The sequence below is a fragment of the Ascaphus truei genome, chromosome 3 (genome assembly GCF_040206685.1).
Source record: "Ascaphus truei isolate aAscTru1 chromosome 3, aAscTru1.hap1, whole genome shotgun sequence".
NCBI classification, from domain to species: domain Eukaryota; kingdom Metazoa; phylum Chordata; class Amphibia; order Anura; family Ascaphidae; genus Ascaphus; species Ascaphus truei.
Genome location: NC_134485.1, coordinates 267,468,900 through 267,484,442, shown reverse-complemented (window position 1 = coordinate 267,484,442; position 15,543 = coordinate 267,468,900). Strand labels below are relative to the sequence as shown.

Genomic DNA, 15,543 nt, shown 5'->3' with positions numbered 1-15,543 from the left:
CTACTGGAGAAGCAAAAAGCTGTCCTTATAAACAGAATTGTTACATAGCATTTCATTTGTGTCCTGGAAAAGTATTGGGGGACTTGCCCATGGGTGACTTATTAGTTGGAATTTAGATTTGATCACAAATGATATATTTATTTCTCCAAGGTTTTACCGTTTGCCTATAAACATGCCTTGATAAATAAACTGTATGGGCGAGGTATTAAAGTTGCAACAAAACTTGTGGAAGAGAAGCCAACTAAAGAGAACTGGAAAAACTGCATCCAGGTAAGTGTTGTATTACGATTGCTTCTGTATCCCTTCTCTTCAAAACCTTGCTGCTTCTGACATTTGCAGTCTTATCTATCACAACACCATCTTTTGTGTTTTGATCAGTGCATTTGATGGTTATCTCCACTTTCCTTGTTTCCAAATTTTTCTTTTTCGCTTTTTTTTCGCTAAGCTAGTCTGCTAAAAAAAAAAGGGAAATGTTTAAATAGTTGGAACCACCTAACTGCTCTATCTCCTACACATTGATACGCCTGGTGCTCTCTTAGTTCCCTCTATAGTACTTTATATATTTACTGTATACTGCTTAGTGCTGCACACTTCTCTTTTGTTAACATAAGAATCTGTGCTCATCGTGCTTTGTTTAATGGAGACCGCATTAGCGACCTGAAATATTTTTCTTGACTTTTTTTGTTTTGTTTTTTTCATATAGCTGATGAAGTTACTTGGATGGACCCACTGTGCATCATTTACAGAGAACTGGATCCCAGTCATGTTTCCCCCAGATTATTGCATTTTCTAAAATGTCAATTGTAATTCAAACGGTTTTATACAAAGGTCTCATAAAGGGGAATATATAGAGATGTTTCTGTTTTTTTTTTTTGTTTTTTTTTCTAAAGCATGATTTCGTTATTGAACGGAAATTGTTAACTGTGTGTATTTATCAGAAAATGCACCGATGTGCAACATAATGTGTTATATGGGATGGTGTGGGTTGGTTGCATGTCTAGTTGGTTATTTTTAATTGAAAACTTGTAAAAGCGCTGGATTTTACAGTAAAATCTTTTAACATTTTATGTTTGTGGTATCAAGGCCTTAAACTGTTCAGGATAGTTGACATTTTATTTATTAGACAAAAAGCAATGGAATACACATTACTGTTTACATTTGAATGCACAGACACATTTTTATTTTATCAACTCATTCAGTGCTAAAGGGACAGATCCTTTTACCACTGATTGGAATAATGTCTCTTATTTGTTACAGTATATGCTTTTAGAAATCTTTTACATTCAATCTATTCTTGGTAAGAGCGAGCGTCACAAGTTATAAAGCCTTTGTGTAGGCCTCTGAATAATCAGGCAAAAGCAATGGTTTATCAGCAAAAACCTGCACATGGGTGAATGTATAGACATGTGCCAGACATTTAACTTTTCCTAATCGGGTATTGTAAAGTTATACATATGTTTATCAGCAAATACACATCCAGAGTCCGTGCACAGAAGAAAGAACATATTACGCACTCTGGTATCTTCACAATTTTTTTTTTTTTTTTTTTTTGCAATAAAATAATATTGCATCTCACCGTTGTTTGTGTATTAATGTGTAGCATTTGTGCATGTTTATTTAAATCACCAGTAAAACTTTTGGAAGACAATTAATGGCTTTCACAGGCAAAAGGAGATTTGATAAATTGGGTTAGTTTCTTGCAATGTTTTTGATTTCTATCTTTCCTAGCCAATTTACCTTATCAAATTAAAGCCACTTCCCTCAGAATTGGAGTTGAGTATTGCAAAGTAATGCAATTGCTAGCATCTTTCTCTGTGATCAGGGCGAGTGTTGCAATGCTTTTGATGATGATGATGATGATGATTGGCTGTTGGGGAAGGAAGGTTAGAGGACAGCACTACTTTTTAATGTAGTCAAGATTATGGATGGTGTATTCTGTACATAGTGAACACCGATTTAGTGAATGATCGGTTTGCATACCAGCCATTCTGGAATACTATAGATTTGTAACTTTTACAACTATACTTTATGCGTTAAAGGTTTTTTTTTTTTTATTCAGTATGGGAGGAGATTTACCATTATGTTGGTAACAATCAATTTGGGCATTAGTTTTCTCTACACCCTTCTAATTTGAAAATATTTGAAAATTAATTTGAGAACAAAACATAGAAATCTCTTTAGAATTTAAGATTCCTCACCATAGGATATTTTAATGATAAATCAGAATAAAATGTTCTCTAATTACATCTGTTAAGTTGATGGAAGTAAAAACATTGTATAAATTATGCAGAAACATACCTGTATAGTAATTGTCCTCTGAAAATTGACATGTTGGGACAAATGGTCCTTATCTGTTCTCAATTTCTACTTCTGTAAAACCATAGATGGTGGTTGGCCTTTTTTTTTTTTTTTTTTTTAATACATTTAATTTAATCCTTTTCAGTTCACCTCCCCTACCTTCCAAGGGAAGTGTTTTTTATTAATCTGGTACTACAATTTCACTTGAGCTTAGCACATAACTTGCATTCATAACCTCTTACTATAAAATAGTACAGGGATTAAATAGATCCATGAAGAAATGCATTGAATCTGAGAACTTTGTATAATAAATGGACTCATTCACTCCAAAAAGGCAAAACGTCTTTTATGTAAAAGAAAAAGAAAACAGTGCAAGAATCTCAGTGAAGTATGTATTGATTATAGTGATAATTCATACAGAAGGGATAAGTAATGTGCATACATCAAATTAAAAGGTTACAAGTGTAGCCCCTGTTCTTCCGTAACTAAAGGAACTACTGGTACTGCCGTTACCTGTTGGCTACCAGAAGGCCTGAGCCTCCGCCACTGGGAGCCTGGGGTGATCTCTTGTTCACCTCGGTGCAGCGCCTCCACCTGCGAGGAATACAGCGTAGCGGGATGAGCCTCTCCCAGGAACCAATAGTAAACACACACACAGGTATAATAACGTGTTTTACTGAACATAATATACAACCTGCACCCCTAAGTATATACCACACACAACCCCAATGTATATGGTGCTTGGCACCAATATCCCCTGATGTCCTTTTCCCCCAATGTGAGAGCCTACCCAAAAGTGTATGGAATAGCAGTATCCCATGAACAGTTGGTGCACTTGGTGTGGTACCTGTCCAGGAGCTCCAGCACCCGGGTACAACCGAACAACAAAAAGGATCTGCTGATCCAGTGACGTTGTCCGCCTCCGTATGGGGTGAACTCCCGTTGGAGGTTCTCACCTTTTAAGAGTCTATAGCGTAGGTGGGCCTGGTCCCCGACCGCAGTCTGAGTCACCGTGTGGCGTCCTGTCACTAATCCTACCACTATCAAGGCTACTGGGGAAAATTTCCCTATCTGAGGGCGTTTCCCTAAAGCAGCCACAAACTGAAGATGGTTGGGTCCTAACTGGGGGCTGAGGGGCAATCTAGGCCTAATCTGGGAGCCACAGACACCCAGACCCTACCTTCGCCTTCTGCCTCCTTGAACCAACTGCCAGCGTGAGCACTTCGCGCCAAACTCCACTCCCCTCACCGTGAATCTGGCTGCCCTGTTGGCTAACACTGTCCACATGATCAGACTGCCTCAGAGCACTCCGGTTAATGTAGTTCCCTTGCAGAGCATAACACTTTGCATGTGCCCGTGCACTTGTAATGGCCGCTGCAACCTCACGACGCTCTGTGCATGCGCGAGCTGTATCCCTCTCCGCTGCCTATACGCCACTGCAGCCATAGTAGCCCCCCTTCCCTGTGCCCGCATCGGAGGTAAGGGGGGGTGGAATAGAGAGAACAGGGAACCCGGCTACAAAAGCATGACGGTGAAAGCCGATTACAGTTGCCGGCTACTGGTGTCACCGGTGAGTTGCTCAGAAGCACGACTATACTGGGTAAGACGATCAAAAGTTTACTACTGAAGTAATACTGCGAAACGCGTAGGATTGTAGTCGGAGTGCAAGCTCTGCACATTTATGGACACCAAACACACCGTCTCAGCCCTCTTCCATCTGCAGCAATACAAACTTTTGATCGTCTTACCCAGTATAGTCGCGCTTCGGAGTGACTTAACCGATAACGTCATCTGTAGCCGGCAAGTGTAATCGGCTAACGCTGTTGGCGTACAAGGTCCCTACAGCAGCGCTTGGATACATAGGAGCACTTTTTGCCCGGAAAGACACACACAACGCCAGGAACAGACTGCTTAACGAGGAGGTCCAGGACGCCCATTCGGTTGCAGCCTGCAGATTCGAGTGATCGGTGTGGATTACGGAGGTCTTTGCCATTGTGGTAACTGTCCAAAACATGTCATGCTTGTAATCTTTTAATTTGGTGTACACACATTACTTATCCCTTTTTATATGAACTACCAATATAATCAATGCATACGTCACTGAGATTTTTTGCGCTGTTTTCTTTTACATTAGCATTACAGGATGTTGATGATCTCATTTTGCTTTCAACATAGGTTTAAAATATTCTTTTGTTCACACTTGTAATCACTAAGTGTTATATTTAATAGATTTCAAATTGTATTTTCACCAATCACAGATATATGAATATAATATCTAATTAGAACACTGGTTCACCAATATTTGTTTTCACTAATTATCTGGTGCGCAGTAATATATTCACGTTTGTTCACTTAAAACATTCTTATGTCTGGGGTTTTAGATACCAGCCCATGAAAATGTGAACTGTCAGCCAGTGGAAACTGGTTGCATAGTAGATGAGATTGAGAAAAGACATGCGTCCAAGTTCAACCAATGCTAAATTTAGACAACAGATACTTTATCCTATATCTGTACTTGCAGTATATTGATCAAGAGGAAGGCAAACACAAAACGCCAGTGAAATATCCAATGATATCTCAGGGGAATAATAAATTCCTTCCCGACTCCAAGAATTGGCAATCGGATTACTCCCTGGATAAACATCCTTCCTATGTTTACTTATTTGGTCTATCCTTGTACCTTTCCTTTCTAAAAAGATGTCCAAAATTTTTAGAACAAATCTATTGTATCTGCCATCACAGTCTTTATGGGTAATGAATTCCACATTTTAACTGCTCTTACTGTAAAGAACCCTTTCCTTTGTTGCTGGTGAAATCTCCTTTCCTCCAACCTTAAGGGATGCCCCCGAGTCCTTTATACTGCCCTTGGGAAGAATACTTTTGAAGGCTCCTTGTACTGTACCCAAATATATTTGTATATAGTTATCATATCCCCTCTGAGATGCCTCTTTTCTAATGTAAGTAAATCTAATTTGTGGTGAACAGTGAAAGAGCAGCAGATAAATTTGTAAATAAGGTATGATCTAATAGTAAAATCGAAACTATGGCTATAAACTGTGTCCCAAACTCATTGCGGGGCTCATTTAGAGAAAAACACTTCTACAATTTGAAGTTCTATTTATAGGAGAAGGTGGTGAGTGTTCACTAAGGAACTTGTGCACTCAAATTCCCTTGGCACTATGAAGAAAAAATTGTATTTGTTTTATTTGCACAGAATCGCAGATAGCATAAATGTTTTGTTCATTAAAGCCTTTAGGCACCTCCACCTATTTCACTATGTTTAGTCCATAAGACAATAAATAAATATTATGTATTTAGTGGAGGAACCTGCCAAAATGCAGTAAACCTTGTCAGGGTTAGCAGGCTTGAATATTTTTTTTTCATCAAATTAACCTTTGTTATAAGACGGGATCAAATGTAAAATGTCACTACTAAATTTCAAGCCAATTTGGGAGGCGTGCAGCATTTGTATATTCATTTAGAGAATTCAATTTATCTTCTCAACTGTTTTGTAGCAAACCCCTTAGCACTATGACTGCTTAAACAAACAAAAATAAACACCTACTTTTTCTTATCTGCATAAATATACAGTACATGTTATCATGTGTGTTTCAACGTCAGGCTGCTTTACATTTTGCTTTAAAGACTTTGGTCTCTAGATTTGGAAACTCCACCAGAAGTTCTGCATCAAATGTCATATTAAATTGTGATAAAAAGTCCAAATCTTGTTTTAGTCTAAATTTATTAGCCCATATTAGCACAGTGCCAGGCTGGCACAAATGCTTCATAGTTTCCAGTAATTCACCCAGAAATGAATGGTGATAGACCACATCGGCTGCAACAATATAATCATACAGGCAAGTCGATTTTGGGAAGTCTTTTTCGAGGTCCTGCCCCCACACCAAGTCTCTCACTTCAGGCTGATGCAATCTCTTCCCTCGTGTGTTTCTTGATAAATTTAATCTCAAATTTCCAAGTAAATCGGGTAAATCGGTTGCTATGACTTGAGCCCCTAGAAGAGGAAATCGGTCACATACTGTAGTGTGTGAATACAAGTTCATTTGTTCACTTTTTGCTATGTAACACATCGCATCAAATGCAAGCAAATTCCCTTAAAGAAGCAGCGTGTGGAACATGTTGAAAGTAATATGCAATTAACTTAAGCACGAACAAGAATAAATTAATCACAGACCTAGTATGCATGCAACAATGGATACCAGTCCTGTTCCAGAACCAATTTCAAGTACTTTCTTATCTGTCATGTTGAATTCTTCCTGGTTTTCTTCCAGAAACTGACATAAAGCTTTTGCCTGCAAAAAAGGAGAGAAAACATTACATGTAACAGCTTGGTGAGATAAGAAAGCTTTCATAGTTGACTCTAATTGGGAATGTAGCCTACTTCTTTATGGTCTTCTAATATTTCCTCCTCCAGTAATGTACTACACAACGCAGCACAGTCACTTTGCACTATTTCAAACTGACCTGAAATTCTTCTGGATGCCTATACAATCCTTAACAGCAGCGGTGCGCAAACAAGGGGGGAATCTTTTTTGATTGAGTTGCAACCAGAAAACACATTTTGAAAACGCTTAAACTGTTGCCCGCATTGCATTAGCAAGCAGCGCGACAATCGCAGTTGGTATAAGCGTTTTCAGTGTATGCATAGAATTTTTTTTGGCGCTGCCTGCGTTTTTCTGTATAATCTCAGCCAATATACCTTATAGATTCTATACAGTATATAGCCTGTCACAGGAGACCAGGTAATTTACAAATTTTTATCTGGATCATACATTGAGCAAAACAAGTTAATGAAACTATATACTGTTTAATAAAGGGTTTTTTTAAAATGTGATTTTGATTACATCAGGCAAGGGGGGGCCCGAGAAATGTCATGGATGAAAAGGGGGGCTCGGCATAAAACGTGTGCTCACCCCTGCTTTACGGTACTATGAATCTGTCTCCTCCTGTATATACACATCTAATTTCTTGATATGCCACTATAAACCACCTCTGTTTTTCCAAAACCTGCCTCCTCTCTCCTCTACCTTTCTGTGTTGGGTCTGTTACAGTTATGTATTGTATTGTATGTCTTTATTTATATAGCGCCATTAATGTGCATAGCGCTTCACAGTAGTAATACATGTGGTAATCGAATAAATAACAGATAATATAAATAACAGATCATGGGAATAAGTGCTTTAGACATAAACATAACATTAAGGAAGAGGAGTCCCTGCCACGAGGAGCTTACAATCTAATTGGTAGGTAGAGAGAACGTACAGAGACAGTAGGAGGGAGTTCTGGTAAGTGCGTCTGCAGGGGGCCAAGCATTATGTATCGTGTTTAGAATATCCACAGTGCTATTCATATGCTTCTTTAAGCAAGTGTGTCTTAAGGTGGGTCTTAAAGATGGATAGAGAGGGTGCTAGTCGGGTACTGAGGGGAAGGGCATTCCAGAGGTGTGGGGCAGTCAGTGAAAAAGGTTTAAGGCGGGAGAGGGCTTTAGATACAAAGGGGGTAGAAAGAAGACATCCTTGAGCAGAACGCAAGAGTCGGGGTGGTGCATAGCGAGAAATTAGGGCTGAGATGTAAGGAGGGGCAGAAGAGTGTAAAGCTTTAAAAGTGAGGAGAAGAATGGACTGTGAGATGCGGGATTTGATCGGAAGCCAGAAGAGGGATTTCAGGAGGGGAGATGCTGAGACAGATCTAGGAAAGAGTAGAGTGATTCTGGCAGCAGCATTTAGGATAGATTGTAGGGGGGACAGGTGAGAGGCAGGAAGGCCGGACAGCAGGAGGTTACAGTAATCAAGACGGGAGAGAATGAGGGCCTGAGTCAGAGTTTTAGCAGTCGAGCAACAGAGGAAAGGGCGTATCTTTGTTATATTGCGGAGGAAAAAGCGACAGGTTTTAGAAATGTTTTGAATGTGAGGGGCGAATGTGAGAGAGGAGTCGAGTGTGACCCCTAGGCAGCGTGCTTGGGCTACTGGGTGAATGATCCTAGTTCCAATAGTAATGTGGAAGGAGGTAGTAGGGCCAGGTTTGGGAGGAAGTATGAGGAGCTCTGTTTTAGCCATGTTGAGTTTAAGGCGACGGAGGGCCATCCAGGATGATATAGCAGAGAGACATTCAGAAACTTTGGTCTGTATAGCAGGTGTAAGGTCGGGTGTTGAAAAGTATATTTGTGTGTCGTCAGCATAGAGGTGATATTTAAACCCAAAAGATGTTATTAGGTCACCTAGAGAGAGTGTGTACAGAGAAAAGAGAAGAGGTCCCAGGACAGAGCCCTGGGGTACCCCCACAGAGAGATCAATAGAGGAGGTGTTAGCAGAAGAGACACTGAAAGTACGATGGGAGAGGTAGGATGAGATCCAGGATAGAGCTTTGTTCCGAATACCAAGAGTGTGGAGAATGTGAAGGAGAAGAGGGTGATCCACAGTATCAAATGCTGCAGAGAGGTCGAGTAATATGAGCAGAGTGTAATGACCTCTGTCTTTGGCAGCATGGAGGTCGTCAGTTATTTTAGTGAGGGCTGTTTCCGTGGAGTGAGCAGTGCGGAAGCCAGATTGTAGAGGGTCTAGGAGAAAATAGGTGTTGAGAAAATGGAGCAAGCGAGAGAATACAAGACGTTCAAGGAGTTTAGAGGCAAAAGGCAGGAGAGAGACAGGTCGATAGTTAGAAAGACAGGTAGGGTCAAGCTTGCTGTTTTTCAGTAATGGTATAACTGTTGCATGTTTGAAGGAGGATGGAAAGGTTCCAGAGCAGAGGGAGGAGTTAAAAATGTGTGTGAGTGTAGGGATTATAGTAGGAGCAAGAGGTTTTAGGAGATGGGAGGGAATGGGGTCTAGAGGGCAAGTGGTAGAGGGAGAAGAGGCGATCAACAGCGACACATCCTCCTCTGAGTGGAAAAAGAGTCAAGGAAGGCAGGAGGAGAGTTAGGAAGAGGTGTAGGATGGGGGGAAGAAACAGAGGGAATGTTCTGCCGTATGGATTCCACCTTTTCCTTAAAATAGTCAGCAAAGTCCTGAGCGGAGATGGACGAAGGAGAGGCAGCTGAGGGTGGTTTGAGTAGAGTATCAAAGACAGAGAACAGTTGGCGTGGGTTAGACTTGTGCATGTTGATTAGTGCAGAAAAGTAGGCTTGTTTAGCTTGCGAGCGGGCAGAGTTGAAACAGGATAGCATAAATTTGTAGTGAAGGAAGTCAGCGAGAGTGTGAGACTTACTCCAGAGACGTTCAGAGGAACGAGTGGAGGAACGCAGCATGCGCGTGTGGGAATTTAGCCAGGGTCTAGGGTTAGAAGGGCGAGTGCAGCAGAGAGAAGGTGGGGCATGTAGATCAAGAGAGGAGGACAAGACAGAGTTGTAGTTCCTGACCAGGTTGTCGGGGTCTGTAGCAGAGCTGAGAGAGGAGCGTAAAGTGGACTCAAAGTCAGGTAAGTGAATAGAGCGCAGGTTTCTGCAGAACCGGGGGGTAGATGGAGGTGGAGAATGAGATGAGATGATGGTCAGAGAGAGGAAAAGGGGAAATGGAGAAATCAGAGAGAGAGAAGTTCTTAGTGAAAACCAGGTCTAAGTAGTGTCCATCCTTGTGGGTGCTGGCTGCAGTCCACTGTTGAAGGCCAAAAGAAGAGGTTAGAGAAAGAAAGCGGGAAGCCCAAGGGAGAGAGGGGTCATCAATGTGGCAATTGAAGTCCCCAAGGAGAAGAACAGGGGAGTCTGAGGAGAGGAAGAAAGAGCCAGGATTCAAAGTGAGAGAGAAAGGCAGAAGGGGGATGAGTAGAGGTAGGTGGGCGATAGATGACCACCACATGAACAGGGAGAGGAGAGAAAATCTGGACAGTGAGAGTCTCAAAGGAGGGAAAAGCAAGAGAGGGAGGAATAGGAAGGGTTCGGTAACGACAGAGAGGAGAGCAGGAGCCCCACGCCTCCACCCCTGCCATCAGTGCGCGGAGTGTGGGAGAAGGAAAGGCCACCATAGGAGAGGGCAGCTTCCAGAGCAGAGTCAGACTGAGTGAGCCAGGTCTCAGTTATAGCAAAGAGAAGCAGGGAGTGCGAGAGAAAGAAGTCATGCACAGAGAGGAACTTGTTAGAAAGGGAGCGAGCATTCCAAAGAGCACAGGAGAAAGGGAGAGAGGAGGGAGGGTGGCAGGGGATGGGTATGAGGTTGGAGGGGTTGACACCAGAAGGAGTAGAGTTTGCAATTGGCAGGCAAGGACGAGCACATGTAGGAATAAGACAGGGACCAGGATTGGGAGAGATATCCCCAGAAGCAAGGAGGAGAAGCATGGACAGAAAGAGGATGTGTGAGGATGATTTGTAGGGGTGTTTTTTAGTGCAGAGGATATAGCTGTGTGGTGTCAGAGGACGCAGGTAAGAAAGGAGTTCATGTGAAAAGAGAAGTGGTCAAGGAAGGAGAGATGGAGATATATGAATAGAGTTAGAGACATACTGAGGCTGGTAAAAAGAAGTGCATAATTTGAGAAGAAGTGAAGTCACAGCAAATATAAATGGTAAAGGCAGCATCATAGCAGTAATGATGCAGTCTGGTATTGATGATATCCTCCTTTCCAGCGTAGTTCAAATGCAGGAATCAGGGCAAGATGGGGTGTCCACTTCTTCCTCACTTCTTTTAAACTTCAGTTGTTCAGTAGTCATGCCACTTATAATGGGCCACTTGGATATGACTGCAGGCAGACTAGCTGTTCTGACTGGGTTTATATAGGCCTAAAAAGTCACCTGACAGTGTGGTTCTGTCTGCTTAATTAGCACATCTGAGGCACATTCAAACAAATGGTTTTCTACACAGGGTGTTCCCTGCCTAGGTGGCAACACTTAATTTGATTAGGGGTAGACAGAAAACAGCATTCAAATATGGTTTTTACCTAGCATTGGATCACTTGCATATACTATATAATACACACAGCAAAGGCTTCAATGTCTGAAGTACTGTACTTTCCTGTAGTATCCTACCACTGTAACTCCATACCAGACCAATCTCTCTTCCTTGGGTACAAATTCCCAGCAGGGCAGTTCTAGCACCCACGCCTCGTGGTCAATTTTCTGCTTAAGTTCATATTGATTTTTGTTTTTTCGTCATCCCCTCTAGCACTCACTCCCATTTTGCTTTGATATTGAACAACTAGCAATTCTCCAGCACCCGATAAGCAATATAAAACAATCTAGTAATTGGTAGTTGTCGCACTTAAGTACTGTTGTAGTTGTGTTACTGTAATTGCCTTATTGACATCCCAGTCATTACATCTGTGTGAGCCTAAAAATTTAGAAGACACCTGTAACGAGGGAAAATATTCACACTATATCTCTGTACAATAGACCAAATCACTTGTCTAGAGTGGTGACCTCTTTCCTCTGAAGCAAGTTACAATACAATGGTTCACTTAATGTAAGACTCTTCACTTATTTGTGATGTAAATTTACATATTTCACAGGGCCTGTGAAAGTGTTTTTTTATGCCTGATGGCATAAGTACAATAAAAAAGAGCAACTGACAGAAATTGGGGAAGAACGGCATTGAATTTGCCTATAGAATTACTCACTGAACGAACTGCCTAATCTCTTTACTAATGAGACAAAATATGATAAAATGTTTCCAAAGTGTTCATGGTCATGAAAACATTATTTAAAATAAAAATGACATACGTCTTAATCTTATGTATTTATCTATTTGTAGGGCTCAAATCATGTACAGCACATTTAACCCATTAAACTTAACCCTACCGATCTCGTTGGTTATAGGAACATCTGAGCTTTTAGGCTCATCTTAGAAACTTGGCAATCATTAGTGATGACATTCCCTTGGCAATATTCAAAGCTGGGGTCAAGCACCCCAGCCGCACCAACACTGCTAACTACCCGCTTGTTAGTGCTCAATGCTGTAATCCAGGGCTCTTCAACTGGCGGCCTGCCACGGACGTTGAGGTGGCACTTTGACTCTCAGCTGCCCAAGCAACTAGTATGAAATTAACAGGAGCAAAGGGCAATTTTGTCACACTGAAACGTACTTAAAGCTGCAGTTCAGTCAATATCCTGCATGTGTGTTTTTTTTTTTAATAAATCAGTTCTGTACTGTGAGAAAATACTTGTAGCATTTTCTTTTTTTAAAAACAACAACTTTGAAAGACAATTTTTTATGTATTCTAATGTAACGAGCATTTCTGTTTCTATAGCAACCCTTTAGAAAGGCACAACCCCTTCCTTTAATGTAACAGGCTCTGGCACACCCCTTTGTGAGTCCTGCCCCCTCCACAGCTGTGCACAAGCATGAGCACAAATGTATCAGTCATTGCCTGGTCACATGATCTTCCCCCAGAACTGACAGAGCAGCAGCAGAAAAGGAGAGTAGCTCATAATTAATTAATTAATTAAACCTTATTCCATTGCACGTGTGTAGTTAATGTTAAATATTAACAACTCATTTAAAATCAAATCTGTATATATAATACTGTAAACAATATGTATATTTAATTTTATGTGAATGTGTACAATTCAATGTGTGTGTTATTAAAATTAATAATGGCTTGTTCTTGTATAGCGCTGCTAGTTTTACCTAGCACTTTACAGAGACATTTTGCAGGCACAGGACCCTGCAGAGCTTAGGTGTGTATGTATGTGTTTGTATGATATAGATATATATGCACACGCACACATATACATGCACACACGTATACATGCGCACACGCACACATATACATGCGCACATATACACGCACAAACATGCGCACACGCACACATAAACATGCACACATATACATGTATACACGCACATGCGCACAGGCGCACATAAACATGTGCACACGCACATATATACACACACACAAACATGCACACACGTATACATGCGTACACGCACACATATACATGCGCACACATATACACACACACAAACATGCACACACGCACATACATGCGCACACGCAGACACGTACATGCCCACACGCACACAGATACACACACACAAACATGCGCACACACACATACATGTGCACACGCACACATACATGCGCACACGCACACATAAACATGCACACACGCACATATACATGCGCACACGCACACATATACATGCGCACACGCACACATATACACACACAAACATGCGCACACGCACACATAAACATGCGCACACGCACACATATACATACACACTGTGTGTGCGCATGTTTATGTGCGTATATATTTATGGTATTGCTTGACCTGAGGAAGAGGAAAACTCTTGAAAGCTTGTCCCATGACACAAATTGTTGGTCCAAATAAAAAAAAGGTATCAATAAATACTGAAGAACTCATATATTCTGGTGTGTGTGTGTGTATGTATGTATGTATGTATGTATGTATGTATGTATGTATGTATGTATGTATGTATATATATATATATATATATATATATTTAAAAAAAATTATTTATATATACTGTATGTATGGATATATAGCGAAGGTCAGCAGCCAGCGGCGGAGGGAGAGAAGGACGGAATCCTGCAGCGAAGCTCGGCAGCGGTAGAGGACAGCAGCCGGCGGCGGAGGGAGAGAAGGACGGCATCCTGCAGCGAAGCTCGGCAGCGGCAGAGGACAGCAGCCGGCGGCGGAGGGAGAGAAGGACGGCATCCTGCAGCGAAGCTCGGCAGCGGCAGAGGACAGCAGTGGTGGCGGAGGGAGAAGAGGACCATGTGAATGGAGCAGGAGCGGAGAGGAGGGCGGTAGGGAGGAGTTACACTGTAGCAGCGGCAGACACCGGAATACTTCTGTCAGACCGCTGACCTCTATCTAGACAAATCACCCAAAAATCTACTCGCCCCATTGTCCCACCTTTTAAAAAAAGAAATGAAATAAATCCCTAGTAAGAACAAATAACATTTGGTTTTGACATAACTGTTTATTTATTGTATTACATTTATACTTTACTACAACTAGTCCTTGTTACTGTACATAGTTCCTTATTAATCTAGTAAAAAAAGACAGATATGAGTGAGGGAGAGGGTGGGTGGGTGATGGTGAGGGTGGATGAGGGAGAGGGTGGGTGACGGAGAGGGTGGGTCGGTGAGGGAGAGGGTGGGTGACGGAGAGGGTGGGTCGGTGAGGGAGAGGGTGGGTGAGGTAGAGGGTGGGTGAGGGAGAGGGTGGGTGACGGAGAGGGTGTGTGGGTGACGGAGAGGGTGTGTGGGTGACGGAGAGGGTGGGTCGGTGAGGGAGAGGGTGGGTGACGGAGAGGGTGGGTCGTGAGGGAGAGGGTCGGTGAGGGAGAGGGTGGGTGATGGAGAGGGTGGGTCGGAGAAGGAGAGTGGGTGACTGGGTGGGCGGGAGAGGGTGAGTGGGTTAGAGGGTGAGGGAGTGGGTGGGTGAGGGAGTTGAGGGTGAGTTGGTGGGTGGGTGTTTGGGCGGGAGAGGGTGAGTGGGTAGAGGGTGAATGGGTGGGTGGGCGGGTAAGGGTGAGTGAGTGGGTGGGTGAGTATGAGGGGGAGAGGGTGAGTGGGTGGGCGGGAGAGGGTGAGTAGTGGGTGGGTGAGTGGGTAGAGGGTGAGTGGGTGGGTGAGAGGGTGAGTGGGTGTGTGGGCGGGAGAGGGTGAGTGTGGGTGACTGGGTACTTGTGGTGACACACTAATATACACACACACATACATATACACACATATATATATACACACACACACACACACACACACACACACACACACACACACACACACACACATATCTTATACTATATTAGTGAAAGCACTGTATGCCTGTCTGGATGTCCGGTGTCCCTAGGGGAAATCTCATTGGTCCCTTGGGCCGCCCGCCCCCGCACACCTCTCATTCGCCTGAGGCGGAGTGACGGGCCAAAGAACACACAACAGACACACAGACACACACACACTCCACCCTCCTCAACGGCTGCCCGGCCTTGACCCCCCCCCCCGCCCTTCCCGGCGGCTGGCCCGCAACAACGGAACCCCCCCTATCACCACTCCGCGGAACCTCACAAACATCACCCTCTCCCCCGGGGCTCCCTCCCACAGACCGCTCCCCCCCCAGAGCACGCTCTCGCCGCTCTCACCTTCAGGCCTAGAGGCCGCGCCCCCAGATCACCATCCCCGCGAGCGCTGCTCCGGCTCTCTTAGTCGGGAGCTGTACGGGCCGGCTGCCCACACCACCTCCTCAGCTGAGCGTCTCAGCTCCGCCTCGCCGGGGGGAACGGAGACCGCCGAGGAACCCGAGGAGGAGGAGCGCGGCCCGGTGCGAGTTAAGTA

At 43.2% G+C, this 15,543-nt stretch overlaps 2 protein-coding genes across 4 annotated transcripts in view; one reads left to right on the top strand and one right to left on the bottom strand.

The window, feature by feature from the left end:
- The window catches only part of TPP2 (tripeptidyl peptidase 2), a 58,421-nt gene extending 56,846 nt beyond the window's left edge, over positions 1–1,575 (top strand). For both annotated transcript variants that reach the window (XM_075590755.1, XM_075590754.1), the window contains 2 exons: positions 151–270; positions 704–1,575. In XM_075590755.1, coding sequence (XP_075446870.1) covers positions 151–270; positions 704–793 — 210 coding nt within the window. In that variant the 3' untranslated portion in view covers positions 794–1,575. The remainder of the gene's footprint in view (positions 1–150; positions 271–703) is intronic.
- Positions 1,576–5,464: 3,889 nt separating this feature from the next.
- The window catches only part of METTL21C (methyltransferase 21C, AARS1 lysine), a 21,202-nt gene continuing 11,123 nt past the window's right edge, over positions 5,465–15,543 (bottom strand). The window contains exons 1-3 of one of the 2 annotated variants that reach the window (XM_075590758.1): positions 8,783–8,917; positions 6,491–6,608; positions 5,465–6,310 (exon numbers count right to left, since the gene is read on the bottom strand). In XM_075590758.1, the coding sequence (XP_075446873.1) occupies positions 5,916–6,310; positions 6,491–6,608; positions 8,783–8,800 (531 nt within the window). In that variant the 5' untranslated portion in view covers positions 8,801–8,917 and the 3' untranslated portion in view covers positions 5,465–5,915. Of the gene's footprint in view, positions 6,311–6,490; positions 6,609–8,782; positions 8,918–15,543 lie in introns of those variants that run through there. The other variant, XM_075590757.1, reaches the window with a different exon arrangement.